General features: G+C 40.2%; 1 protein-coding gene across 1 annotated transcript in view; it reads left to right on the forward strand.

Moving 5' to 3' along the window:
* tyw1 (tRNA-yW synthesizing protein 1 homolog (S. cerevisiae)) overlaps positions 1–27,308 on the forward strand; it is a 92,319-nt gene that overhangs the window by 14,240 nt on the left and 50,771 nt on the right. Inside the window, exons 8-11 of the mRNA XM_034700880.1 lie at positions 9,881–10,013; positions 18,900–18,952; positions 19,038–19,156; positions 20,805–20,914. Of these exons, the coding sequence (XP_034556771.1) occupies positions 9,881–10,013; positions 18,900–18,952; positions 19,038–19,156; positions 20,805–20,914 (415 nt within the window). The remainder of the gene's footprint in view (positions 1–9,880; positions 10,014–18,899; positions 18,953–19,037; positions 19,157–20,804; positions 20,915–27,308) is intronic.

Below are 27,308 nucleotides of genomic sequence, written 5' to 3' on the forward strand. Positions count from 1 at the left end.
CTTTCAGTGTTGCAGGTTTAGAGATCAGAGAAGGTAACCCTGCACCAGACTCTCTTTGTTTGAGATGCCTGTCATTATATCTGCAGGTGAAGCTCAGTCTGGCTGAGTCTGACCACTAGGTGATGACAGAGACTCTCAAATCTCTGAGTGAGACATCTTACACCGCTCTGTCATATGTGCACATCAGCCTGATGGACATTTATCACATTAAGTCACATAGTCAACCGAATATCTGTTGATTATCTACCGAGTAAAGGTTTCTAACATGCTTTCTCTTAAATCATTCAGATTTTTAAAGTCATTGTGGTGAAGCTTGTCACTGATCATAGCAAGGTTTCATCACATTTGTGTCCTCGTGTTTTTATTTTCTGTAAATGATGTAGTTTAAGAAACCAGGACCGCACAACAAACCATGCTCTTTCAGAAAAATCAGCACATCTCTATTCAACTCAACTCATTTTTATTCATATAGCACCTTTCATACATTCAAGCATCCAGCCTGAAGTGCTTCACAAAAGATCAGAGAGACAGAAAACAACAGCAGTAGGTAAAAGTAGAAAGTAAAGTGATATAAAATACTTAAAAAATAAAATCATGACAATCAAATGAATAAAAAAATTCAAAGAAATACCAGAAAAATAAAATAATATAGAAATAATATATAATTGAATAAGATAGAATCAAATCAAATCAATTAAACTGATGCTAAATCAATAGTCATAGTGGTAATAATGCAGACCAGGACTAAAAATAAATTACTGATATTAATAATAATAATATATTTTATTTATAGGCGCCTTTCTGGACACTCAAGGTCACCTTACAACACACATAAATACATAAATACAACAGTATCGGGGTGCTGGTGGCCTAGCGGTCTAAGCGCCCCACATATAGAGGCTATAGTCCTCGTCGCAGGGGTTGCCGGTTCGATTCCTGGCTGGTCGACCATTTCCTGCATGTCTTCCCCCCTCTCTGCTCCCCACATTTCCTGTCTCTCTTCACTATCCTATCAAATAAAGGCAAAAAGCCCAAAAAATATAACTTTAAAAAAAAAAATACAACAGTATCTCAGGTCCCATAGAGACAGATGAAAGTGAGTTGGCTTGGCGGAAAAGGTAAGTTTTGAGGCGGGATTTGAAGGTGGAGGGAGAGGTTGAATTTTGTACGTCCTGGGGGGAGAGGTCCAGGTTAAAAACCAGATTAAAGCTAGGGTTGGAAATCACGGAAAACTAGCATGAATTTGAATGTAGCATTTCCTCAGGACTCCTTTTTAAGAACACATTATGTATTGATTGCCATCGGGACTAGGGAGGACCACAATTAATCGATTATCGATTAATTGATTGTTAAGAAATTCCTCGAAACACGAATTTTTGTTATCAATTTTCCGTCACGTGGAACAAACATCATGTGGTCTCATATTACACTCAGCTATCAGGGAGGTGTTTTAAGTTTAAAGCATGTTTGGATGTGAATCAGCTGTTAAAGGTGTTGCGCTCAGCTGGCGGCTGCGGCTGTGCGTCAAATCTGCACGTGCGCTTTTTAAAAGAGGATCAATACAAAACTGCTGCCAACAACGACACGGACGCAAAGGTTGACAGCTTTAAACATGATATTTCCCACCTTTGGATACGAAGGTAACAGACTGGGGGCAATTCAGGTACGCTATGTTTACAGAGCAGCAACATCAGAGCCGTCTGAGCTTTTCTGCAGCGGGACTGATTATGACCCGGTTGCGCTCCCGGCTGACACCTGACCGAATACACATGTTTATTTTTCTCAATAAGAACGAGTAGACAGAAAACTGGACACTGTGAGTCTGAAGCAAGCGGCAAACTCCGGTCTCAAATGATGAAGCCAATGTGGAAGTGATATAAACTGCAATACATCGAAAATCCGCTTGAGGCTGGCTGCAGAAACACCGGAAACCACATAGATATGAATGGGAAAAAGACGATCTTTGCAGCATTAATAAACATGTTTACAGCCTGGTTCAAAAAACGGCTTGGCCCTATGAAGCTAATCTCTCTAATGGCATACACTGTACGGGGGGTGAATTTTTTTCTAACGTGACGGTTAAGAAGATATTAATATTATGAGTTTTGCCCAAATAAGGACATGACTGACGTGAATCCCGGTCGGGAACACACAGCCATTGGCTAAGGGACTCACACTACGTCACACTCTGCCTAGTTGAGTTCCGCATTACCAATATGGCTGCTGCCGTCGATTTGCTTCAAAACAGCTCTCAGGAACAGATGGGTGACGTCACGGATACTACGTCCATATTTTTTACAGTCTATGGTCTGAAGTACTTTTCTGTTAGTATTATGAGCCTTCACTTTATAAGACTATGTCCGCGGTGAATATTTGAATGAGCCTGATCGTTGATATTCTGCGTGTCAAACATGTGCCCGTATTCAATCCCGTCAGTGATTTGCATTTTGTTGCTGCAGAAAATACAATTTAGTGGGAAAACAACGTATTTGGCATTGTTTTTGACATAAGAATAATAATGTTTTTTTTTTATCAATTAATCGATAATTGATCGTTAACATTTCCAAAAATCGATCACGGAAAATACTTAAAATGTACATCCCTAATCGGGACATAAAGATCATTTTAACCAGTATAACAAAAAGTGTATCTAAATCTGACTTCCAACCCCAGCCTTTAAAAAGGTAAACTGTTCTTCATGAGTCCAGCAGTGTCTCCTTTTTATAGAACTCCATCAAACAGATAATAAACATATTCCCTGAAAACTTCATTCTAAAGGAGAACGAGGGAGCTCGCTGCATCAATCATCAAATTGTCATTGAGCGAAGGAACTCTGAGCTTCACTCAGTCGGTTTCTATCTCAGACTGAGGACACCCATCTCCAACAACATGCCCGGTATTGATCACTCAGTCTATTTGGTACCAGGCAGTCCAGTGATTACTGCTGTTTTCTCTCCCTGATGAGTTTCCCTGGTTGTGACACTTCTTGATTTCATGCTGTCAGACCCATTACAATCAGACATCTGTCTCTCTGCTGGGTTCGTATCGTACACAGACTGAATTAAAGTGTCAGTAGCTGTCTGCGTCCTCGTGCATCATCTCACTTTGACAGCTAAGTTCAGCCTCACATGTTTAGACTGATGCATACAAAGTAGACGGCTATGAGCTATGTATGGCACAGATGGTTGGTCAGTTTGTAACCATGCATGGTTGAGAATGACTGGATCACAGCTGAGTTTGCTGGTGATATATATTCCCCACAACTGTTTCCTTCTTATGTACTCAGTGGTAGATTGGCAATCACGCTGCAATCGGCTGCCAGTAGAGTAGTCACACTGCCCGGCCTCAGTCCATACCCATCTGTGGCTGTGCTCCTATTTATGTTCTCAAAGTGCCAGCAAAGCTTCATTTCCATTTGTCTCTAATTGATTCTGCACATATATCGTGCACCTCAGCCTCGTCCTGGCAGGTTTCTGCTGCTGCTCGGAGGTCTGTTTCATGCTCAGGGACTGATGCCAGATAGGAGTGAGTCTGGAACGGATCATTTACCTAAGCAGAGACAAAGCTCTTTGGACCTGATGTTTTTAGATCAGTGTGCAGAGGGAGGGATTAGAGATGAAGAAGCTACTTAAGGGCTTTTGTTGTACCCCGAAGTTTGGCTGCTATATCTGAGGAGCTGCTGTTTTGACACATGTTGCCATTAAAAAAAGAAATCCACAGTTAGTGAGGATGATTGTGTTTTGTTGGGGGAGAAGCCAAACAAACTTGAGAACAGCTCTACAGAACTTCACTTTAGTACTTGTTTGTTTACATTTCTTAAAAAGATTGCACCTCTGTGACTTGGATATTCCATTAGTTGGGTTTTAATAATCAATCAGACTTTATTTATAAAGCGCTTTTCATACAATGACATTGTAACACAAAGTGCTGTACATAAAAACAACTTACAATGGAATAAATAAAAAAAGAGAGATATGTATAAAAATAAAATAAAAAGACCCCCATCCTAACCCCAAACCCTTCCCACAGGTTAAAAACACAATATATAACAATAATAATAATACAAATAAAAATAAAATAAATGAAAAATAAAAAAAGAAGTTGCTGAACAAACTGAGGAAACACTGGAGGAAAAATAAGATGTTAAAACTCAACACAGGAAATTAAACTCACCAAAATAAGATACATTTCTAAGATAAGAAAACACTAAAATTTTAAACCATTAAAAGAAAATAAGATGCTATACTAAAAATAAATGAATACATAAAATAAATAAAAAGTAACTAAAATTTGAACAAGATAATAAATGAATAAATGAATTAATTAATTAATACATAAATGAATAAATAAATAAATACATAAAATAAAAAGTAACTAAAATTTGAAAAAGATAATAAATAAATAGATAAATAAATAAATAAATGAATAAATAAATAAAATACAAATGTACTAAAATTTGAACAAGATAATAAATGAATGAATAAATAAATAAATAAATAAAATAAAAAGTGACTAAAATTTGAAAAAAATGATAAATAAATAAATAAATAAATAAATAAATAAATAAAATACAAATGTACTAAAATTTGAACAAGATAATAAATGAATAAATAAATAAATAAATAAATAAATAAATAAATAAATAAATAAATAAAATACAAATTTACTAAAATTTGAACAAGATAATAAATGAATAAATAAAGTTAGGTGAAATAAAACTGCTATAAGAATAAAACTCAGTTAAAAGCGAGACTAAAAAGGTATGTCTTGATTATACTCTGTGCAGCCGTCAGATCTTCAGGTAGGGTGTTCCACAGGCATGGACAATATTTACTTTGCATCTCTTCAATTCAATTCAATTCAAAAAACTTTATTTTTCCCCTGGGGGCAATTTAAGGCACGTATGAGCAGCATTGAATACAAAAAAACAGACACTTAAATTATAAGCATCAATGATTTGGTTGCCCTTGTTTTACCAAAGTGTTAATGAAAGGAGGTTTCAGTTAGGGTACATACATGACTTAAAAATACACGATGTGTTGTGTTGCTGTCTGAAGCGGCTCAAATTGAAAGTTGCCGCAGAGACTAAATGGGGTCGTGCTTGTGACGCGTCTTGCCATTACATCAAAATCAAAGTTGAAAGTAAGTTTTATATTTATTAACAAACACTCAAAATAAATCAATACCAACAAAGATCTAAATAAACAATGATAATGACGGTGGCGGTCAACAAAAAATACTCAACCCCACTCACCCTCGTTGTATACCTCCCGCCACCAACTGAGCAGGTACTTAAAAGGTTAACCACACCCATGAACCCAAAACCGGAAATGAAGTGAGGAATAAAAAAGGGAATAATCATGATTAACGAATAAGACAGAAAATCAACTTTAGGGCCCCTACACTGTCATAAACGTAATAACAATCAGGGAAACTACAGAAAACCAACCTCATCAGTGTGTTACATCCACCCATACATTTGCATATACATAGTTGAGTAAACAAACACCATGGATACTGTAATAAATGAGATATAATCAATAACTAATAGTGCAGATTTGGGAAAACTAAGGCAGCATCTGATTTTCTTTGATTCCACACTTTAAGGTCTTGGTCTTTAAGGTTTGGTGTTCCTCTCCAACTTCCTTCATATTAGTCCCTTGATCACACGTTCGCTCCGTGTGTTATCTCTTCATTCTCCGTCCGCCTCAGCCCCACGTCGTGTCAAGGCTCCAGAGTGATGCACAGTGCTGTGACATGTCCTACTTCTCTTAGCCCAGACGGGTCCGGGCATGACTGGACGTCTGTGAGCTCTGAAGCAAGGGTAAAAGCTGAGCAGCGGGGACCAGAAACTAGGGCCAGAAGAATCTCTGGTGCTGCACGCAAACACCGCAGGGACAGATTGCTGCACTGTTGGCTCGTGTTGCATCTGCTGCCAGAGTGTTACATGTCAGGGATGCAGGAGGAAGAGGTAGACGCTCAATTTGGTCGTCTTATTACATTCTGGGGTTAAATATTGCAGGATGCAGAATACAGGATTACAGCTTCCTTTAAACCACCCACAGGAAACCATTTAATCTGCAGATAACTAAGTTAAAATGTCATCCAGCACTCCGCCAAATCTGATGTGGGAGGATTCTGACACAACCTGATGGCTTACTTACTCTGAGTATCCCTCATTAACAGAGGAGCTGCTTCTCTGAGGGACGGCTGCTGCTGTCAGCCATGACAGCTGTGTCTTTATCGGACCTGCTTATGAGGCTGGTTAATGGGGGAACATGTGGCTTAAGCTGCACAAACCAGACTGAGTCCATAGGTTAGATGATGTGCTTGAATTATGTTCTTACTCAAATGCACAACAAATGGGGCGTTAGCTTAAACGCTGGAGTCGGAGCTTCATCTCTGACCTTTAGACTTTAGACTTTATTGTCCCCTTGGGGAAATTCTTTTCCACAGCACCTTTCTGCATTTCCACAGACATAGACAAACACAAGAACACACACTGTAGGCTCAACAAACAGTCCACAAAGACATCAACACTCAGACAAGGTTGTATAATTCAGCGAGGTCTTTTGCTCAGGCTCGCTAAAACAGCAGGGATCAGGCTGCCCAAAGTTACTGCTCAGTTTCTTCTTTTTAAGGTTTTGGGTTCCAAAAGCAGGTGAAAAATATGTCAAAAAGACAGTTTAATATTGTTTTTTATAATCATTTAATCTGGCTGTGATTCATTCAGTTGATCTAGAGCAATGTTGTTCTCTAAAGGCTGATTTATACTTCTGCGTTGAATCAACGGCGTACCCTACGCCGGGGGTCCGCGTAGCTCCCGTACCTACGCAGAGGCCTACGCACGGAGCTGACGTGCACCTCCTCCAAAATGTAACTACGCGTAGAGCCGACGCGGACCGCAAGCTCTGTGATTGGTCCGCTCGACGGCTTTGTCTTTCCCGCATTCACAGCACTTCCGGGATCCCGGACATCGGCCACACATCGGCCGTGTATTTCATCTCCTCCTCTCTATCCTTCATGTAATCATGTGTGTATGATAAACAGCAACATGTATCAGCTGTAGATTAACATAACACGCTCTGAATCGATGTGGAAAAGTAAACAGAGATCGTAGCGGGACCGGAAGCAGGCGGCCGGCTATCAGAGAGAACACACTGCCCTCAAGCGTTTCGGAGGAGAATTGCTGCGCGACACGGACACATCGACGCACAAGTATGTGGGGCTCATGTCCGCGTCAGCCCCTGCTGCGTAGGGGAGACGCAGAAGTATAAATCAGCCTTAAGAGGTTGGTAGGGACCAAAAACAGAGCAAAAAATACACTGAAAATTGGACTTGCATAGAGCAGGAGGCCAGATACACATTTAAGATGTTCTCAAATTAATTTAAAAGGTGCTGCTTTATAAGTGTTCACAGCTTTGTAAGAGAAGCATGGCCTAGTTAAGACCCAGGGCATATTATTATTATTATTATTATTTTTTGAACATTTTTATCAGCCAACATCACAAAACAACAATGCAGCCATCAGACTCAGAGGCAAAAACAAACAACAATATTTTTGAAAACATCTAGTCCATAGTCTGAAAGTAAAGATAAATAAATAAATAAATAGATAGTACAAAATTAAAAATAAGCAAATACAAACATACAAAATAATAATAATATTAAGATTGTAATGATTAACACAAAAATAATAAATCCATGATAATAATAAAAACAAAATCAATAAATATAAATAATTGTATAAATAGTAATTAGGACAAGGGCAGATTGTTTTAATAAAGCTGTAAATACAGAATGTATGGGTGATAAATATCAGGTGGGGATCAGACTGAAGCACACAGGCTCTATTTTGTGTTCTTGGAGCCCCTTTTAAGACTCACCAGACCGTGTCAAAAGCATCCAGACCTGTGTGGACCGAGGTTATTGTCCTGTGATGAGCTGCTGGGAAACCAGTGAACTGTTAAAGGTTTCAGGAACACAAACGACAAACATCCCCCGTCAATTATAAACGGAGTATCAGCCCCTTTGTGAGCACCGCTGTACTCAGAAGATGACTTATAGAACCCCAAAGACAAGCAGACACTTTACATGCATGATCTCAAAACGACTCTCCAAAATATAGAATATATACAGATATCTGATCCCCAGGTATCAAAGCATTTGTTGCATCAAGCTGAGGAGTGAATCGATCTTCTGTTAGATCTGTTAGCAGCACATCTCTAATATATTCAGATTTACATACAAATGCTGTACACTGCAGTTATGTAAGCCTGCCCTGAAGGAAGTTGTAAATCTTACAAACAAATGGGCTCCAGCAGCTCTGCTATCAAAAGAGACAGCTGCTGTGGTATAAAGCACAACAATAGTCGGGTACTTGTAGCTTTTGTTGCCGGGGCCTTGAGGGGGCTTAGACCAGGATTACCCCTATAATGTTCAGACGGGATGATGCCTCTTTGTTCAAAGTGTTCACGTTATGCAATGGTTAACGGTTATGTCACACTCTGTCATGCAAGGACTGCAGAATTACAACCCTTGATCTTCAGCCTGTCAAACATCAAACACTGTGAAGAAGCTCGTCTTGCTTTTAACTTGGTTCCCCAAAGTGATGAGCATCATCATGATCAAGTCGCGAACACATTTTCAAACGGCCTTTTTTGGCTTTTTTTAGATGAACTTCCTCCTCACTGTTGTGGAGATAAAACCCATCGCACAGTGCGAGCAGTCTTTCTGTTCAACTCTCTTTGAACCCTCTCAGTTTAATTCCTGCAGGCTCGGCTTCGTCCCAGAGTACCTCTGTGAAATAAATTATCAGCGTCTGATTGGTATTTCATTTGTTTCATAAATGATCCATATTTTGTTTTGCATGTTAAATGTTTCCTCCAAGTGAGTCTGAATCCTTCTCTCAACATTAAAGGTGACATATCATGCAAAATGGACTTTTTAATGGTTCTCTACCTGAAATATGTTTCCCTGGCATGTCTACAAACCCCCTGAGAATGAAAAGAATCCATTCTGCCCCTGTTCTGATTTCTCCACCTTTCTGTAAATGTGTGCTGAAACCAGCCGTTTCAGTTTTCAGTGTTTTGTCATACGTCACAACGCCATCCGGTCTGTAACAGGAAGTCAGAGATCAGAGCTTGTTCAGCCCATAGACTGTATAAATTACAACTCAACCCCTCCTCTGTTTTTCATTCCCTGCACATATGTGTGCTAACAAGGAGCTTAGGAGGGAGGCATGCTAGTTGTAGGCTGTCTTACTAAACACAGAGGTCGGTTTTACTCCCCACGTCTGCAGATTTGAAGATCTAGTGGATGATTTTTATTTGTCATGGAAAAGTGCTAGCGCTAGTTAGCATAGCTACATAGCTACATGTTTCTCGCTGTGAACCAAGACACACGTCTACATACTGACAAATAAAACAACAAGAAACACTAAATCTGTGACCAATCCTTCAGAAAGGTCCTGCTGCAGGCGCCTCTCGGTCAGGATCAGATTCTGGATCAAATTCAGAGGGTCTGTGAGCAGCCATGTCTATGCATGCAACATGTAAACATTAGATCAACATGCTGGAGAGCCGAAGCCACATCCACTTCCTGAGGGGGCGTGGTCAGAGAGAAAACAGAGTGTTCTGAGGAGGACTGAAGAAGAGGGTTTTTCAGGCAGTCCAAAATCTGATTTCAAAGTGTTTTTTTGAGCATAAACTTTAAAGACATGTTTTGGGGACCTCTTAGACCAATATATATTGATGAAAAAAGCGTGATATGTCACCTTTAAAGTTATGACTCTGCAGTTGTGACAAATGCTCGTCATTACAATGCAAGACAGAGCTGGGTTATAAAAAATCACTGACTCTAAGTTTTGTGTCCGGCACAGAGCCAAGCTGAGGGTCAAGGAGACGGCCAGATGGTGAAACTATCCAGGCTGAACGGAGTGAAGAAGGTTGAAGACGAAGGAGAACGAAGAGAGATGATCACGCCTGCTCTCAGAGAAGCACTGACGAAACAAGGTGAGGGGAAAAAAAGATGTTTTCATTCCATCTAAGAAGAAGAGAATTAAAGATAAACATCCGAACACTGGACGCAGCTTTACTGGTTTTCTGAATATCTGACTCATTTTATAATGTGTTGCTGTTTCCCAGAGAACATCTGCTGGATGTCACTGGTGACTGTGGATAATATATTCCCATCATCTAACTGCACAGCTTTGCAGTAAAAAAAAAATCACATCACAAACCTCACACCAGCTGCTCGTCAGCGTATGCTTCACCTTGGTCTTATCGCAAGGGCAGGAAAGTTGTTACACACTTGAAAACATGAATCATGAGTCATGAGTTTTTAATATCAGCTGTAGATTAAACAAACGTACACAAACTGAAGGAAGAGAAGTCAGTTTGGATTATTTTCCTTACTGAAGTCACTGAGAGAGGTTTATCTAACACTCTTCAGCGTGTTGTATTTCATTCATAACACGGGACTTCCACCAGGTCCGTGTCAGGTCCGTCTCCGATCAGGAGGAGGTCCGCCGGACCTGAAGTCATGTGACCGAGGTTTTCCCCATGGTAATCACTGAATCAAGGATTCTCCTCCTCCTCTCCTCATCCATGTTGTCTTCCTGGTCCTCTGAAAACCTCTGACCGGTTGACTCCAGGCCTGGCTCCGCTCATCATGACATTTTGTTGTCATAGTCAAGTTAAAAACGATCTAACAATAACACAGTGTTTTATTCTGAAAATCAACCAGATGTTTTTGTTTTGGTACCTGACTTCCTGTCCCGCTCCATCTGCTCTGTTGAGATTGATGCGTCGTGCTCCGACATCTGGCAGAAATAGAAGTTTTGCATATCTGATCCATTGCGTTCTGACCTGCCAGATCAAAGACGCAACTGGAACGCAACGGAGTGGATCCAGTGGAAGTTAACACATTGTCTGTTTTTGAAACAGCCTGCTACATACTACCTACGAATGCAGTATTCAGTAGATACTGCCTACTACATACTGCGTTTGAATTCAGTATGTAGTCTGACTGCTCTGTTGGGTTTGGTCTGCAGTATGCTGGGCCAGACGTCACTGGATTTCCAGTTTCAGAAAGCAGAAGTAAACAATGGCCAAGCTGATAGAGAAACTGCTTCTTTAGCATCCACTGATGATTTAAAAAGTTAGGAAGTGGTTTATATGGAATGTAATAATTTTCATAGCACATACAAACTGAGATCTCCCTGTCAAAAAAGATGAGAAAAGAGAAAGTGGAACGAGCGCTGTGCATTGTGGGAAACAGTACATGAGGCAGACTGGTCCGATGCATACTGTGAATTTTCCCAAATCCGTACTCAGCCGTACACCCGGGTAGTTTTGGCATACTGCAGATTTTACTCTCACATACTACATACTGAATTTTCACCAAATCAGTACGCACTGTTAGTTTAGTAAGTGGTTTTGAAAACAGCCATTGACTGGTATAGAAACCTATCATATCCGGTGCCGTGACGGATCGGAGACAGACACGGATCTTCTGGAATTTGTCCGTTATCCGTTTCCTGCCTTCAAACAGTTACCTCAGCATTTCAGGCAGTAACAGTGAGACACTCGGGGTGTTTGTTTGACCGTTTTAAAACTAATCAGCTGCTAAAATTGCATCCTGTTTCAGACGGTTTTCTAATATCCTGACAGAGAAATTGTTTGGTTAAAGCTGGCCAGAGGTGCTTCTCGAGGAGGGAGTGTGGAGCAGGGGGAATATTTGTTGTCTAATGGCTCCTAATGATGCATTGCAGTCCAATTACCCTCTCTGCCTCCTCCTGTCCTCAGGGTGCAGTCCCAAGAGTCTCACTTCTCTCTCCTCCCACACCAAAAACCATCAACAAAACAAGTCCCAGCGGCTGGAGGAGTGTTTATAGAGTCCTAGTAACTCAACATAACATACATAAGAAGACGTTGGTGGACTTTAGGATGAGACTTACACTCACTGTAACAGTTCTCAGTGTAAAGAGAAGCAGGAGGGTAGTGCTGCTCATTATTGGCTCTTATTAACGCCTGTGTCGCCTGGTATAACTCTTAACATTAATTATAGCTACATAATATATGCACCCTTTGTTTTATTAATGATGCAACATGTAGTGCATCCATATGTCCTCTCTGTTAGTGTTTGCCTTCCATAAAGCCTCCATAGAGCAGCTTTTTGTCTCATTAGCTCTCTCTGAAACATTTTACTACCCCTCTTTATTTAGTCCATTATCTGTTACAGCAGCAGCAGCCAGTCATTTCAGCCAGGGACCCCTATTGTCAGCCTCCACATCGCTCCATAAAAAAGGACTCTGTGGGTAAGGCTTCACTTAATTTGCCTGACTGTTGACCTACTTCATGGTGTTAAAGTTGGCAAGAGATGTCTCGGAGGACGGGGTCCTTTTATTTGCAATAAAAGAATGAAGGATGAAAGTTTTGGCACAAGTTTTATTCATACCGAGTCTTGGAAGGGTGCACACTCTGGCATGACGTGGATGCTAAAGTCACACAAGAAGAAACTCACTGTGCTGCACATGAAGAAATCTGTTTGTCCTCACCAAAGCTTGTGAGACAAATGATTCTACATGTTTCTGAAATCTGATTCTTCTGAATTTTAATCTGTGATGGCAAAGAGTTAGCTTCATGGACACATATCCGTTTCTATAGGTAGTTTTTGGAGGTCACGGTTCATTTATCTCGTCAAATATAATTAAAAGAAAAATCTATATTTTCCCATTCCCTGTGAGATTCTGATAAAAGAATCTGAAGTCTCTTCAAAACAAATTAGGCTGATTCTCCAGCTCTTGATTAAACACATCCTGTCGCTGCTCATCGTATTCCCCTCAGGCGTCTCTGCGTGAAAGTGTCACAGATCAAAGAACGAATTGTTTGCAGAATCTTAAATAATGTCAGAAGCAAATCTCTGGGGCCGCGTTGGTTCTGTGCTTTACAGATGAAACCCCTCAGGCTGCGTACACACTAACGGAGGTAAAACCCTCCTCACTGGCTGTGTAATTGTTTTCCTCTGGGGAGAGTCCTGCTGTGCTACACAAGGCTCTACCTTTGGCCCTGCACAGCTCTCATTATTGCCACCGAGCGCTGCACACAAAGAACAAATGATTTCAACTTTGACTTTGGCTGCACCTGACCTTTTAAAGTGCCACCAATGAGCTAACAGCTCCACGTGAGGTAGCTACACATAAAGCAAGCAGGGGAGGAGACACATGCATGTGCAGACTGCTCCGTACATCAGCAGGCTGTCTGTGAGCCTCACCTTTAAACACACATTTAAGATCCTGCTGTGGAGTTTATAAAGGAGCAGATGTTCACTGATGACATGTATTGATGTGTTTAACTGTGTTTTTTGAGGTTCTGGTTTACCTCAGTCAGTAGTGCAGAGGCAAAGAACCCAAACCTGACACATCTGCTGCAGGTTCAGCCCTTTGATGCATGTCCACCCCACTCTCACCAGTCAAAAGTTTGGAAACACCTTCTCATTCAATGTTTTTATTTATTTCAATTATTCTAAAAATTGTAGATTAATTCCAAAGACATCAAAACTATGAAACTATTACATGGACAGCTGAGGCTACACACAGCCTGATCACCCTCTGTCTGCTCCGTGTCGTCACTTTTACTGTGTTTTAATAAAGCTCAACTTTACAGATTGTGGTCATTTCCATATTTGCTAAGTTATGGCTCCAAATCTTCGACCTTCAGTGAGAAATAGTGACAGCAGATTTAGTTTAATGAAGTGATTAACCAACTGAAGTCGAGCAGCAGACGGTTTTCAAATGACCTGCAGAAGTCTATTTATGAATCACTGCTGACAGATGAATCTATGGTGTACAATAAAGGACTCTTTTTAAACACTGATGATAAACCAGTGTGTTACTAGCAGCCCTGCACCGATCTGTTCACATTCTTTTGAATTATGTGTTTATTTTTATCCAGCTACTTATCTAACAACCAGGTTAGCCTGTCCGCCTGCAGCGGACATTAAAGTCTATCTGAGAGGAAATGAAAGTCAGACTTCACTCACGTTTCTTTAAGAGTGACTCTGCTGTGTGTGTTTTTCTGTCAGCTGCTCGTCCGTCCAGGTGATGCTGGAGTTAGTCAGTCTGTGTACACACCAGGTTTGTGTCATCAGTCACAGGAGCCAGTGACCTTTCCATGACAAGCTTATCAGAGGCTTTACTTCACCAAAACTGTGTCAGTGTGCGCTTTGACAAAGTGAGATTTGGGTAATCAGGATCCATGCAGCGTTTTATCTCTTCTCACTTATTCTTTTAGTGGCTGCAGAGGGCTGAAAGTCATGCCCGGTCATTCAATCTACATTTCTCTGTGTCTCTACTTTTATTCAAAGGCTTTAAAGAAGTCTAGTCAGTCAGGATATTGGACCTACAGAGACGAATATTTGAGAGCTACACTACCAGTCAAAAGTTTGGAAACACCTTCTCATTCTGTAGATTAATACCAAAGACATCAAAATTATGAAAGAACATATATGGAATTATTGAATGAACATATATGGAATTATTGAATGAACAAAAAAGTGTTAAACAAAGCAGAATATGTTTTATATTTTAAATTCTATAAAGTAGCCCCCTTTTTCCTTCATGACAGCTTTGCACACGCTTGGTATTCTCTCAGTCTGCTTCATGAAGTGGTCTCCTGGAATGGTTTCTAATGAACATGAGCCTTGTCAAGAGTTCATTTGTAGAATGACTTGCCTTCTTAATGTATTTGAGTGAGACCATCAGTTGTGTTGTTCAGAGGTAGGGTTAGTACACAGTTGATAGCTCTATTTGACTACTGTTGTAATCCAGATTATGAAAACTAGATTATTTCATAGTTTTGATGTCTTCAGTATTAAACTACAATGTTGAAAGTAATTAAATACATAAAAACCATTGAATGAGAAGGTGTGTCCAACCTTTTGACTGGTAGTGTATTTCCTGTCACTCAGCTCCTGCAGGGCTGAGGAGAGACACCTGCTGTAGGTGAGGGGAGAGCTCTTTAATGTATTCAAACAGGGCTCAACCTAAAGCACGGATTACTCTTCCTCATCTCAACACACTTCCATTAATCATCCTGTAAACAAGACGCTCTGTTGTGGTGTTTTTTTTTTACTGTTACTTTTCCAGTTTAAATGTCCTTAAACATGACGACTAGTCTGGCTTTCTAAAGTTATGCCTGCTCCTTCCTGGGTGTAAATTAAATTACATACATTGAATCTTCATTGTTTTGTTCCAAATCTTAAAGGCACTATGAGGAGTTTTTCACCAGCTGAGAAACAGACTGAAACCAACACTGATGCCTCTTTATGACCTTTAAAAGCAAACAAAACCATAAACAACAACACTGATACCTTCTCTGTTGTCATTTTTAACGCCTTAAACCACTCGGAGGGGGTAGGTGTCAGACCACATGATTGACATTTGGCTTTAGAAACATCCTTTTTCGCCTGTTTTCATGGCAATTAATCACATTGCCTGATAAAGTTGATTGTTAAAAGACAGCAGTGTGAGGTTTTTGTTGAAAACACTACGTTTACATGTACAGAACAAGAGATAAGAGGTATCACTTTGTCCACAAAGGGGCACAAAATTGATATAAATCATAAGTTCCTCACAGCAGCTTTAAGCTGATTTCTCATTCAACAGGGTTTGATACATGATTTGATTTTTGTTTTGTCTATCTTAAAGGAGTTCATCTTTGCTCATCATTCACGTCACAGATCACATAAATATGTATACAGTTAACTATCATTTCAAACCTTTTCATGTGCAAAAGAATGTTGATTTTATAAGTGTCTTAGAGCTTATCATCATTGTCTCTTTGTCTCATTATTTGCCTCTTAAAACATTATCAGCCAGCCATTACATGTTCTTTCTACCGAGGTCGTACTGATGCCTTCAGCATCAGAGAACTAATCTCTACTCCATATCTTTTATCCCGTCTGCTATCAGGCTTTTAAACTCAGTCGGTAATCATTTTAGTCATTTTAAATAACATTGGTAAGACAAAGTAGATCTTATTGTCTTTTAATCTTTGTCTTATCTTATTGTTATTTATTAAACTTCATTTATTTATTTAATTTTTCATTTAAAAGGACCATGCATGTTAATTAACATGTCTGTAAATATGCTAGAATTAGCCAAAAGGCTAGTTTACATCCGTAGTCCCTTGCCAGATGTTAAAAAAGCTCCCTAAAAAGATCAAGATTAAACAAAAAAATAAAATAAAATAAAATGAAAATAAGAAGGGAGAGTAGAAACCAAAACATAAACAACAACAAAAAAAGAAAGAAAAGTACAAATAGCACCATACGATTACAAATGACTAAAAGCTACATAAGGAGATGACATGACCGTCTTTGAGAAAGTGGCCAAGGACATAAAATACACAGAGCAAGACAATCAGGAAGGAGCAATAAGTAACAATAATATATTAGGGGTGAGCCCGACTAAGGATTTGCTTAGTCGAACACATAACCCTTTACAATTAAGAGACTCATAGCTTAAAGTAAAAGGGACAACAGAATATTAGAAGCATAAAACTTAGATTTTTTTAATCTATATTGCAAAAACAACGAGGTGATGAAGGAGAGAAAACTCAAATAAGACCACCATCTGTTAAACATGGAACAACGCTCCACTATAGAGAAAGGAATCAGGAGATATTTAAACAGTGTTCACACAGCAGAGTGCAGCACTGCAGAGGGTAGTTTGTCCAACTTAAGACTTAACATTTGTATAATGTTCAAAATCAAACCTGAAGCAGCTAAAGGGTTTTTAAATCTCTTAACAGAACCTTTTAAAACAGTCTTTCATCTCGTCTTTGTCCGCTTGAGTCTTTTCACATTGTACGTGAGGAAAACCATCGTGTGTACGGGCAGAAGTGCGCTCCTGTCTTTGTTGACTGTAAATCCTGTCTGTGAGAATATCCTCTCTGATGGCGTGGAGGTGGATGGGATGCTGTGGATTGTTTTTGAGGCTTCAGACAGCTTTGGGTATCCCTCCTGGTTCTTTTGGCCCCGTACAGTTTTTGTGTGGTCCGGTAATCCTTGATCTCACAGTCCTCTTCTTGAAGCTGCTCCTCATCTTCATCACTAGTTTTTAGGATCAACTGAAGTTTTATTTCCTGACATTTTGAGCTGCCATGAACGTAGAAAGATTTAAAGGCCAGCTGAGGTACGTCTGCTCCACAGGTCCCAGCTAAATGGGAGAGTCCACCTTTAATTACCAGGGGAGATTTAATTACCACTTTAAGGAGATTTAACACTTCAAGAGCTGTTCTCAGAATTACATTAAATAAGTCTATATTTATATCAAAACAGGATAAATGAGACACTATTTTTACAGGAAACAGGAAAAAATTGTAAAATTAGACATTGAGCACCCCCATGGTTTGAATGGAATGATCCACGTTTCATATGCAAATATTCGACTATGAGATTGGCAGTCGACTAAGACTCGTTAGAACGAATCGTCGAATATTCGACTATTTGGGGTCACCCCTATAATATATTATTGCTGTCCCTCACAGACCCTCTGGTCTCAGGTACAGATCCGGTGCTTGACTTGTAGCATGTCTATATGATGGATGTGTTGTAAATGTATAAATGAATTGCTCTCCTTGGGATCAGTAAAGTTGTCTGAATCCGAATCTGAATCAGGCTCACACATCAAACTCCATTTACTCACAGCAGAAGGTCTTCTTTAAGCTGATGCCTTTTCTCAGTGATGGAGGGAAACAGAAAGTCCTTTCGCCTCCTCCCTCCACCCTCCTCCCCCTCACTGTGGTTCGATGCTCTCCTCTGACACTTTAGAGGACGCGAGGCATCGGAAATCGATCTCTCTAACAAACAGCAGAGGGGAAACGTGCTTACATTAAGATCATTAATAGTTAAATAAAGTGCCGGTGGGCCCTGTGGTCTCCCCGGTGAGGTTAGCCCGGGGGTTTTTAACATTTTTATGTGTTTCATGTTGTGGCTTGGAGCGAGGTTAGAGAAGGACATGTGCTCTCAGGGTATCTTCAGGTGGAAAGTTATTTCATGCTGGTCAGCAGGTTTTAAAGAGAAAAGGGAAAGAAATAAATGAATTCTGTGCATGTTTGCTTCTTTTGTTTTTGCAGTTGTTTCCCTGCACATCAGAAACCCCCTCACTAAAAACAAGCAGAGTCATTCCTTTCTATGATTCCTAAACAGCCTCCATGAATAACATTTGTGTTTGACTCATCCTGCATCAAACTTCTGAAGCAGTGAGAGCTCAAACACAACCTGACACAGATCCTCTCCTGTGATTTAATTAGATGTTTTATCTGCAAGGACATGATGAAAAAACAACGACTGAAAATAAAGAGCAACCACCAGAATTCTGACGCAGGCTGTTTTGAGGCTTAAAGTCGGTTTAGAAGTTTGAATTTGAAAACTGAGCCCTTCTTAATTCCTCCAGAAGCAATCCTAATATTAAACCCTGGTACGGATGAAGCGGTACAGATGAATTATTCTCTTTGATTCCCATTACAGGAGAGGATGTGTTAAAAAAAGACTTGCAAGGACTCATCCAGACCTGTCTGCTCGTAGCCAGAGGTATTCCTCCTCTGTGGTAAAGTAAGAGGATAGAGGCAGGCTTGTGAAGAAAGTGAATTTGAAACACTTTATCCTTCTTTTGTGCTGAAGGGGAATTTGGAAACGCTATCCCCTCCTTCCCCCCGTCGACCTGCCCTTTAGCCGGCGCTCGTCCCCTTATTGAAGATGCTCAGCCACCAAGCTTACGACTGTGAATGAGAATGACTTTGTGAATGCTTAGTTTATGTAATACTTAAAGAAATGTCCTCTCCTCTTTCCTGTGGTTCTGGGTCAAAGATGTGTTGTTCTCTCTCTGTGTGCAGGGTACAAACTGATTGGAAGTCACTCAGGAGTGAAACTCTGTCGATGGACCAAGGTAATGAAATCGACCCTCTTTAATAAAGCATCAGGCTTCTTGATGACTTCTTGTGAATTATATTAAACGTTCTTTCTGTTGTCAGTCTATGCTGCGAGGAAGAGGAGGCTGCTACAAGCACACGTTCTACGGCATCGAGTCACACCGCTGCATGGAGACCACCCCGAGCCTCGCCTGTGCTAACAAGTGCGTCTTCTGCTGGAGGTACGTACCTGAAGGAAGAAACACGAGTGCACTTCAGAGGCCAGCTTCACAAATATTGACTCTGACAGCGGCCAATATTAAACTAAGCAGCGAGGAAACAGACATCAACGGCTTTTCCTTTGCACAAAGCCCGTCTGGCTCCTGGCAGCCTTAAGTAAGACAAATTAGTTCTGGGTTCTGGGTTAATTAAGGCTCGCAAACTTAAAGTCTGGAGACTGCAGTAGAGAATGTTTTCCTCCCTTTTCCTTCCTTCTCTCTCCTTTTCTGGATGGATTTAACAGTCAGAAGGACGTCTCACAGTGGAGCAAAGATTTACACCTCAGACTGTATGTAAGAGTTGGACACAGCCACTGTAACACCACCAGTTGATTTGTGGGCCACTGTTTGAAGCAGAAACTGAGATGTCTTGGTTTATTTGAGCTGCTGAGACGGCTGCTGTTCAAGTGGAGGGTTTGGGAGAGCCTGGACTTACCTGCAGCACTTTATTGGTTTCCATTTGACTCTGTTTCTCCTCTTATCTTAATAAACAGCTAAACTAATGTGAGGTGTGACATCACCTGAAGCTAAAATTAGTTCATCCATCCATCCATCCATCCATCCATCCATCCATCCATCCATCCATCCATCCATCCATCCATCCATCCATCCATCCATCCATCCATCCATCCATCCATCCATCCATCCATCCATCAATCCATCCATCCATCCATCCATCCATCCACCAATCCACCCACCCATCCATCCATCCACCCACCCATCCACCAATCCACCCATCTATCCACCCACCTATCCACCCACCCATCCATCCATCCACCCACCCACCCACTCTATCCACCCACCCACCCACCCATCCACCAATCAATCCATCCATCCATTCATCCACTGAATCCACTCTTCTTCTTTCCAAACTTTCCTCCCTGACCTCAAAGTCAAGACCACTTCCTGTCATCAACTTAACGATTTACAATTGAAGACCAATGACCGTGATGGGAGCAGGGTCTAACCGTGAACACAGATTGATCATGATGTCGGTGAGAGACCGAGTCTTGTGTCCTCAGTTTGAAAAGGTGACCGCGTTGAGCGCTGAAAGGTCGCTGTCAGAGTGTGCTGCTGTGAACTGCTCCCCTGTCATCACAGATATGCCGCTCTCTCTTCCAGGCAGCTATGTGTGCTGACAGGTGGTATGAAACTTCAGGGCACAGACGTGTCGTGGGGCCGCCCTCTCAATCCATTTCTTTGAAGCAACAGGTGGATTCTAAATGGATGTGCAGGGGGGAGTGTGTGTGTGGTGTGAGTGTGTGCATATGCATGCAACAGACTGTCTGAATTTTGCAATGCTGAAGGATGAGTTGTTGCACTCAGAAATCACACTTAAACAGTCCGAGGGTGTTGTTTACACCCAGAGGAGGTGTGAGTTTTTATAGTAGGATGCATCTTTCACTTTGTGTTTGCATAAGATGACAAAAGCTCTCATCGTTTAGGCTGTGAATGCAGATATTTGCCACCTTGAATGTGCCCTGCTGAATGGAGTGAAATGTGTTGATTACTCTCACATGTCCAAGTCTGTCCACATCAGAATTTAACCTTAGAGCTGCTCAGGCTGTCAGCTGTGAAAGCACCTTTCCTAACAAATCTGCAACACTTACAGGCATCACACCAACCCGGTGGGCACAGAGTGGCGCTGGAAGATGGACCCTGCTGAGAAAATCCTGCAGGACGCCGTGGAGAAGCACGAGAGCATGATCCGGCAGTTTAGAGGTCGGTGACAGATTCAAACATCAGCTTCAATGTCTTCACTTTGTTTCTCTGTCAGTCCACGAGGCTGTTAATCACAGCTCTGTTATCTGCACATCAGTAGAAGATACACACTCACACACACATTCAAACACACACACAAAGGTAAACACAATGACTTTAACATGCACTATTTGTTCACTGCTTCATCCTCTGACCTCATGTTTAACGAAGCTTTGAGGATCACAGTAACAATGTCACACCTTTTCTTATCTGCGTTGTCAATCATTTATGCACGCACGCACGCACGCACGCACGCACGCACGCACGCACGCACGCACGCACGCACGCACGCACGCACGCACGCACCTTATCTGACACCTCCTTTATGTCTCATCTGTCACCTTCACTCTTATCTTCTTTAAAACAAAGCCTGTATTTAAAGAATAATCTCTTGAAATTGCAGTACATCACAGTTTGTAATACAGAAATATCTCCACACATACAGTTTTCAGCTCCATTTATAGAGCTTGTATTACCACTGTTGGCTTGTAGGGCTTATTTTTTATCTGGCTGCGGCCAGCGTTGGCTGAGGACGGCCGATAAGATGCCCAAAGCTCAGTCAGAACAGAACTTTGTGATCATCCTGCGAGTATTCACTCAACAGATTTTTCTTTGAGAGGTTTTCAGAAATGATGTCGGAACATGGCGGTGGCACATTTACCAGATTGTCTTTAAAGAGTGGATTAGAAAAAGTAGTAGAAGCTTTAGAGAGTAGTTCTGTTTGTAAGTTTTTAATGAGTGACCCACAGTTCAGAGAAAGAAACATTTGATGTACTGGTGATTTATCTTCAATATAAAAACAGCAGATCCTCAGATTTGATTCAGTAATTGGCGATCAAAGAATCATCTCAGCACCTTTTATTTTCACTCACATTTTCCATGTTTGGATGTTTGGATTAGTTGTGACTTGTATAATAAAGGGTTAATTAGGTTTTAGCCCCATATTCTAAAGCAGGAGTTCCCAAACTTTTCAGCCCGTGACCCCCAAAATATAGGCGCCAAAGACTTGCGACCCCCCACTGTCCCTCAAAGTGATATAATGTGGCTTCATTTACCTGGTCTGCAGAAAGTTAGCCTACCTATATGAGCATGTGTCTGTGTTTCCTGTGCTGTTATGAATTAATCTACTGCTACTGATGCTTTTGATAATTAACTGTTGACTAACTCTAAACTTAGGAGTCACCTGGCAAAAAGAAAGGCAGAAAACTCATTACATTTTCTATTTTCAAGGATTTATTCAAGGTTAGCTACTATTTTTGTATTTTGGGTCAAATGTACTACTTTAGATAATTACACAAAAACACATTCTGGAAGACATCTCACGACCCCCAAGGGAGTCCCAACCCACACTTTGGTAACCCCTGTTCTACAGGACAAAACCATAACATAATTACACACAAATAGTAGGGATGCACCAATCTGATCCTGGTATCGGATATCCGCTAGATCGGACTCAAAAAGCTAGATCAGATATCAATGGCAAGAGGCCGATCCATATGGCAGATCTATTCATCTCAGTGGGAAACACTACATTGACATATTTTTTATTTTCTCATTTGAAGCAATTTTTTTTATACAGAATATTTAATTCCTCTTATCCACTGCTGAGGTTTACGGTTGAATTGTAATATCTGTTGGTTATGAAGATTAACTCACCAGACTGCTGGAACACATTTATAATCTCTTGAATAATGATACTGTCAGTTTAAAAATGTTCATTTTATTTTGGTTTAAAAGTCAGAAAAGCCTCAAGTTGCCAAAACATGATTCTATCCTCACATTAAAGCTGGGGTTGGTAATCAGATTTAGATCCACTTTTTGTCATACTGGTTAAAATGATCTTTATGTCCTGATGGTAATCAATACATCATGTGTTCCTAAAAAAGAGCGAAAAAAAGCTGCTATCTACAGCCGGAGTAAACCTGGGAAAACACCAACCAATCACCGTTTTTTGGCTCCCCAAATTTTAAACCAATCAAATCCTGTCCAGCCGTTCTGCCCTCCTCCTGCGCGTACATTTCCCCGGCGTGCACTCCTCCGAGTCCCCGTCTCCTGCCTCTACTTCCCCTGACTCTATTTACTGCCCCTCTCGCTCGTCCTCGGGCCTGTCCCCTCTGACCTGATGAGGTGCTTTGCTCAGGACTGTAGTCCGGATCAGAGTCTAAAAAGCTCTCACCAACAAGCAGAATAATTAATGACGTTCAGTAAGTCCTACAGAAAATATATATTTATTGTAGCGTCCGTCCGGACGCTGTAGGGATGATGAGCCGATTCGTGAACACGTTGATCTTTAATAACCGGTCACTGTCGGCCGTGATCACGCCAACCAACAAAACAACAATCAATGTTTGAATGAATGAACAACTTCTCCTCTCCTCTCTCTCACTCACACACTCTACACCTCTCCTGATGCCTTCACTGACCGTCAACACTGTAGGAATTAAGAACATCTACACTGAACAGGTTTAACAAACAGTAGAGCTGTTACAGTGTTATATATGTGTTATAACTTAACTCCTGATATCGTGTCACTGGTACAACTGGATAATGCTAGCATGATAGTTGTGAGTACTAACAGCAGCCATGTTTGTTTGAGTTTTTAACTTTCACTATGATAATGTTTTGGTGAGGACCGGTTTTGAATCAGTCACGATCATATGGTCGAGAATCAGCGGCGCTCGTGCATGTGAGCGGGGGGGGGCGTCGTTTTGGAGGAGCTCCGAGGGAGGAGGGGAGGGGTTAGACGGAGTCATGAGGAAAAGCTACATTCAAATTCATGCTGGTTTTCCGAGACTACCAACCCTAGCTTTAAGGAATAGAGATTGTCAAATCAATACCAGGATTGGATCGGCTTGTATTGGTATTGGCAGATACCAAAGCCCAGGTATCGATATCAGTATCAGGACTTAAAAAAGTAGGATCGGTGCATCCCTAACAAATAACACATAATGCACCTTTCAGTTGAGCAACAACATCCTGCCTTTCTGGTCTGAACTGCATCGTGTTCATTATTTCTCAGCAGAGTTCATTCTTAGTTTTTGTTACTGTGGCTGTGCATTCTGATGAGATCCTTGAAAGACATGCACACACACTCACCTAGCATTCAACTCTATAAGGTAACGGACAGTGACGACTTCAGATCCCAAAGAAAAGAGTTGATTATGGTTTCAGTTCCAGTTTTAAAGTTGTATTATTTTGGGGGGACTTTGTGCCTTTATGATAGGACAGCTGAAGAGAGACAGGAAATGTGGGGAGCAGAGAGCGGGGAAGACATGGAGGACATTGTCGCGGCCGGGAGTCGAACCGGCGACCTCTGCGACAAGGATTATAGCCTCTTTATGTGGGGCGCTGTGACCGCTAGGCCACCAGCACCCCTCAGTTCCAGTTTTAAACTGTCCTCTATGAAGCCCTGCTTTAAATTTAAGAACCCACGTGGAGTATTCAACACATTGATTACTTTTCGGGATTACTTTTTCAGCAAGTGTGTCTGTGCATTCAGTCAGAGTGCTCCTAAGTGGTGGCTTGATCCTGAGACCTCACAGTCAAAAGGCTGCCTCTCTAACCTCAAAGCTCCTGCTGTTCCCATTATAAAACAGAGAAGCAATAACACTCAGGAAATGATACAGATGCCAAATACTAAGAGCTTTGGGGACATATCCTCTTCAAAGGGCTACTCCAGAGCTAATACCATTCTCAAAGCAGTCATTCAGGATTGTATTATAATGCATGTCATCATGGAAAAGGCAATTTCCTGGTGTGATTAGAACGTAACAATAGCGCACACATGCCTGTGTTGACTTTCAGCTGCGTCTTTGTTCACTTACTGCAGGCTTCACATGTATACTTGTCACAGAAGAGATCATGGTTATGACATTTACTTCAGCAAACAAAAGAAAATCACATTTTCAGATTCTTTAACAAAGCTAAACTTTGCAATTATAATTAGAGACATAATAGAGCAAAGTGCAAACCCACATTGTCATTACCATCCATAATTTTCTCCCCGGTTGCGCCGTTAAATCACATCAGGCAGCCTTCAAGTCCGTTTACAGCTGACAGTGGCACATTTATAACGTCTGGCACGATGAAGGAAGCAGACAAAGCCTCTTTAAATCCACAGTGTGATTCAACACACGCCAGCTACATCATGGTCTGATACCTTAAAGGTCACATCGTAGAGGTTTAAACGTCTTCTAACAGTTTATCATGAGAAGTTATTAGTGGTCCTTTAAATGTTTGAAATAAGGTCATTGAACTGTTAGCTGTGGCTTGATATACACCAGAGGATCCAGCACAGGGACGATATTAATGCTGGGCTCACAATGCAGAGGAGTCAGTGGATTGTTTGGTCCATGTTGCTTAAAGACCCATTAATGGTTTCCTCTTCACTGTGAATAAAGTCCTGTTGATGTTCTTCTCTCAGGACAAATGGTGATCTTACATGAGTTTGCACTTTAAGGAGTACAAAGAGTTAACTCACCTGAGATTCATCCTACTTTACCTCACTGTACAGAACATTATCAATCTTTATTTATAGAGCGCCAATTCACAACTAATGTAATCTCAAGATGCTTATTTATTCATTTATTTATTTATTTATTCATTCATTCATTCATTCATTTATTTATTTATTTATTTATTCATCTATTTATTTATTTATTCATTTATTTATTCATTTATTTATTCATTTATTTATTTATTCATTCATTCATTTATTCATTCATTCATTCATTCATTTATTCATTCATTCATTCATTCATTTATTTATTTATTTATTTATTTATTTATTCATCTATTTATTTATTTATTCATTTATTTATTCATTTATTTATTTATTTATTCATCTAGTTTTTATTTTTACTGTATTTTTTTTCTCTATTGTGCTCTATTATTCTTGTACTACTAAATAAATAAATAAGATGTATTTATTAATTAATTTATTCATCGATTTATTAATCTATTTTTTATTTTTACTTTATTTTATATTTTTCTCTATTGTGCTCTATTATTATTGTACTACTAAAGAAATACAATTTATTTATGTATTAATTAATTAATTAATTCATCTATTTATTAATCTAGTTTTTATTTTTACTTTATTGAAGTTTATTTATTTATTTATTTATTCATTAATCTATGTATTTATCTATTTTGTTTATTTTTTACTTTATTACATTTTCTCTCTATTGTGTTCTACTATTTTTGTACTACTAAATAAATAAATAGATTGATAAATATTTATCTATTTATATTATATTATATTTATTCATTCATTCATCTATTTATCTATATATTTTTAATTTTTACTGTATTTAATTTTCTCTCTTTCTTGCTCTATTATTCTTGTTCTACTCTCACTACTATGTCTGTGTTGCTGCAAAAACCGAATTTCCCCCGGGGATTGATAAAGTATTATCTTATCACAAAGAGCATTTTTACAGAGCGTACTCTGTGTTATATTACTAACAAAGACTCAACATTAAGACAGGATAAGATCCCGTCCCATCTTACATTTGCATATCAGGAAGAAATTTGGTAATGTTCTAACTCTTGCTGCGAAGTCGCTGCATGAATAAAACATCCTGTTCTGTGATTCTTTGAGCAACAACAGCACAGGACTTTTAATTTTTCAGAAGGACTCAGTCTAGTCATGCATACTGTATCTGGACCCTGCACACTTACCTGCAGTTTGTCCTTTTTTAATTTGACCAGGAGTGAGACACCAGACTGGAATTGTTCACTGTGTTTACAGAATCACACGTGGAAAGTGAATTAAATGAGGAGAAGTTAGAATATTCAGTTGAGGTAAGGATTAAATGGCTGTAAGTTAGAGACCTGTGACTCTTAATGTTTGCTCAACCACAGATAAAGAAGGTCAGATCTAGAGGACATTGACGGTCTTTGATGGTTCTTCTTTCTGTAGCTCTTAATTCAGAGTCCACCATCCCTCAACTTGTAATAAAGCCTCATGTCCTTGAGGATACATTCTTTATCTGAGGGATCCTCTTCAGAAGGAGAGTCCTCCCCTCAAAGGATCCCAAGGGAGGGACGATGTAATGGAATTTTACATTAGTTAAACCATATCATATGGATATACTTTTAATGAGGTTGCACACACTTGACCTATCACTCGAGCATCCTCCTCCTCCCCAGCTGGTTCTTCTAAACAGAGTCAAGTGCTGTTTCTCCAGTGGGACACTTTGCAGCTGTTGTGGGGTGTAATGCGTCCTTGACAGGTAGCACAGTGACCCTTTTTGTTGTAAAAAAATACATCGCTAACTTATAAATAATTCATAGTGTTTTTTTGAAGCATCTAGAGGCAACAGTCCAGGTTTTATTTGGTTAACATTCAGCG

The sequence above is a fragment of the Notolabrus celidotus genome, chromosome 14 (genome assembly GCF_009762535.1).
Source record: "Notolabrus celidotus isolate fNotCel1 chromosome 14, fNotCel1.pri, whole genome shotgun sequence".
Lineage (NCBI taxonomy): Eukaryota > Metazoa > Chordata > Actinopteri > Labriformes > Labridae > Notolabrus > Notolabrus celidotus.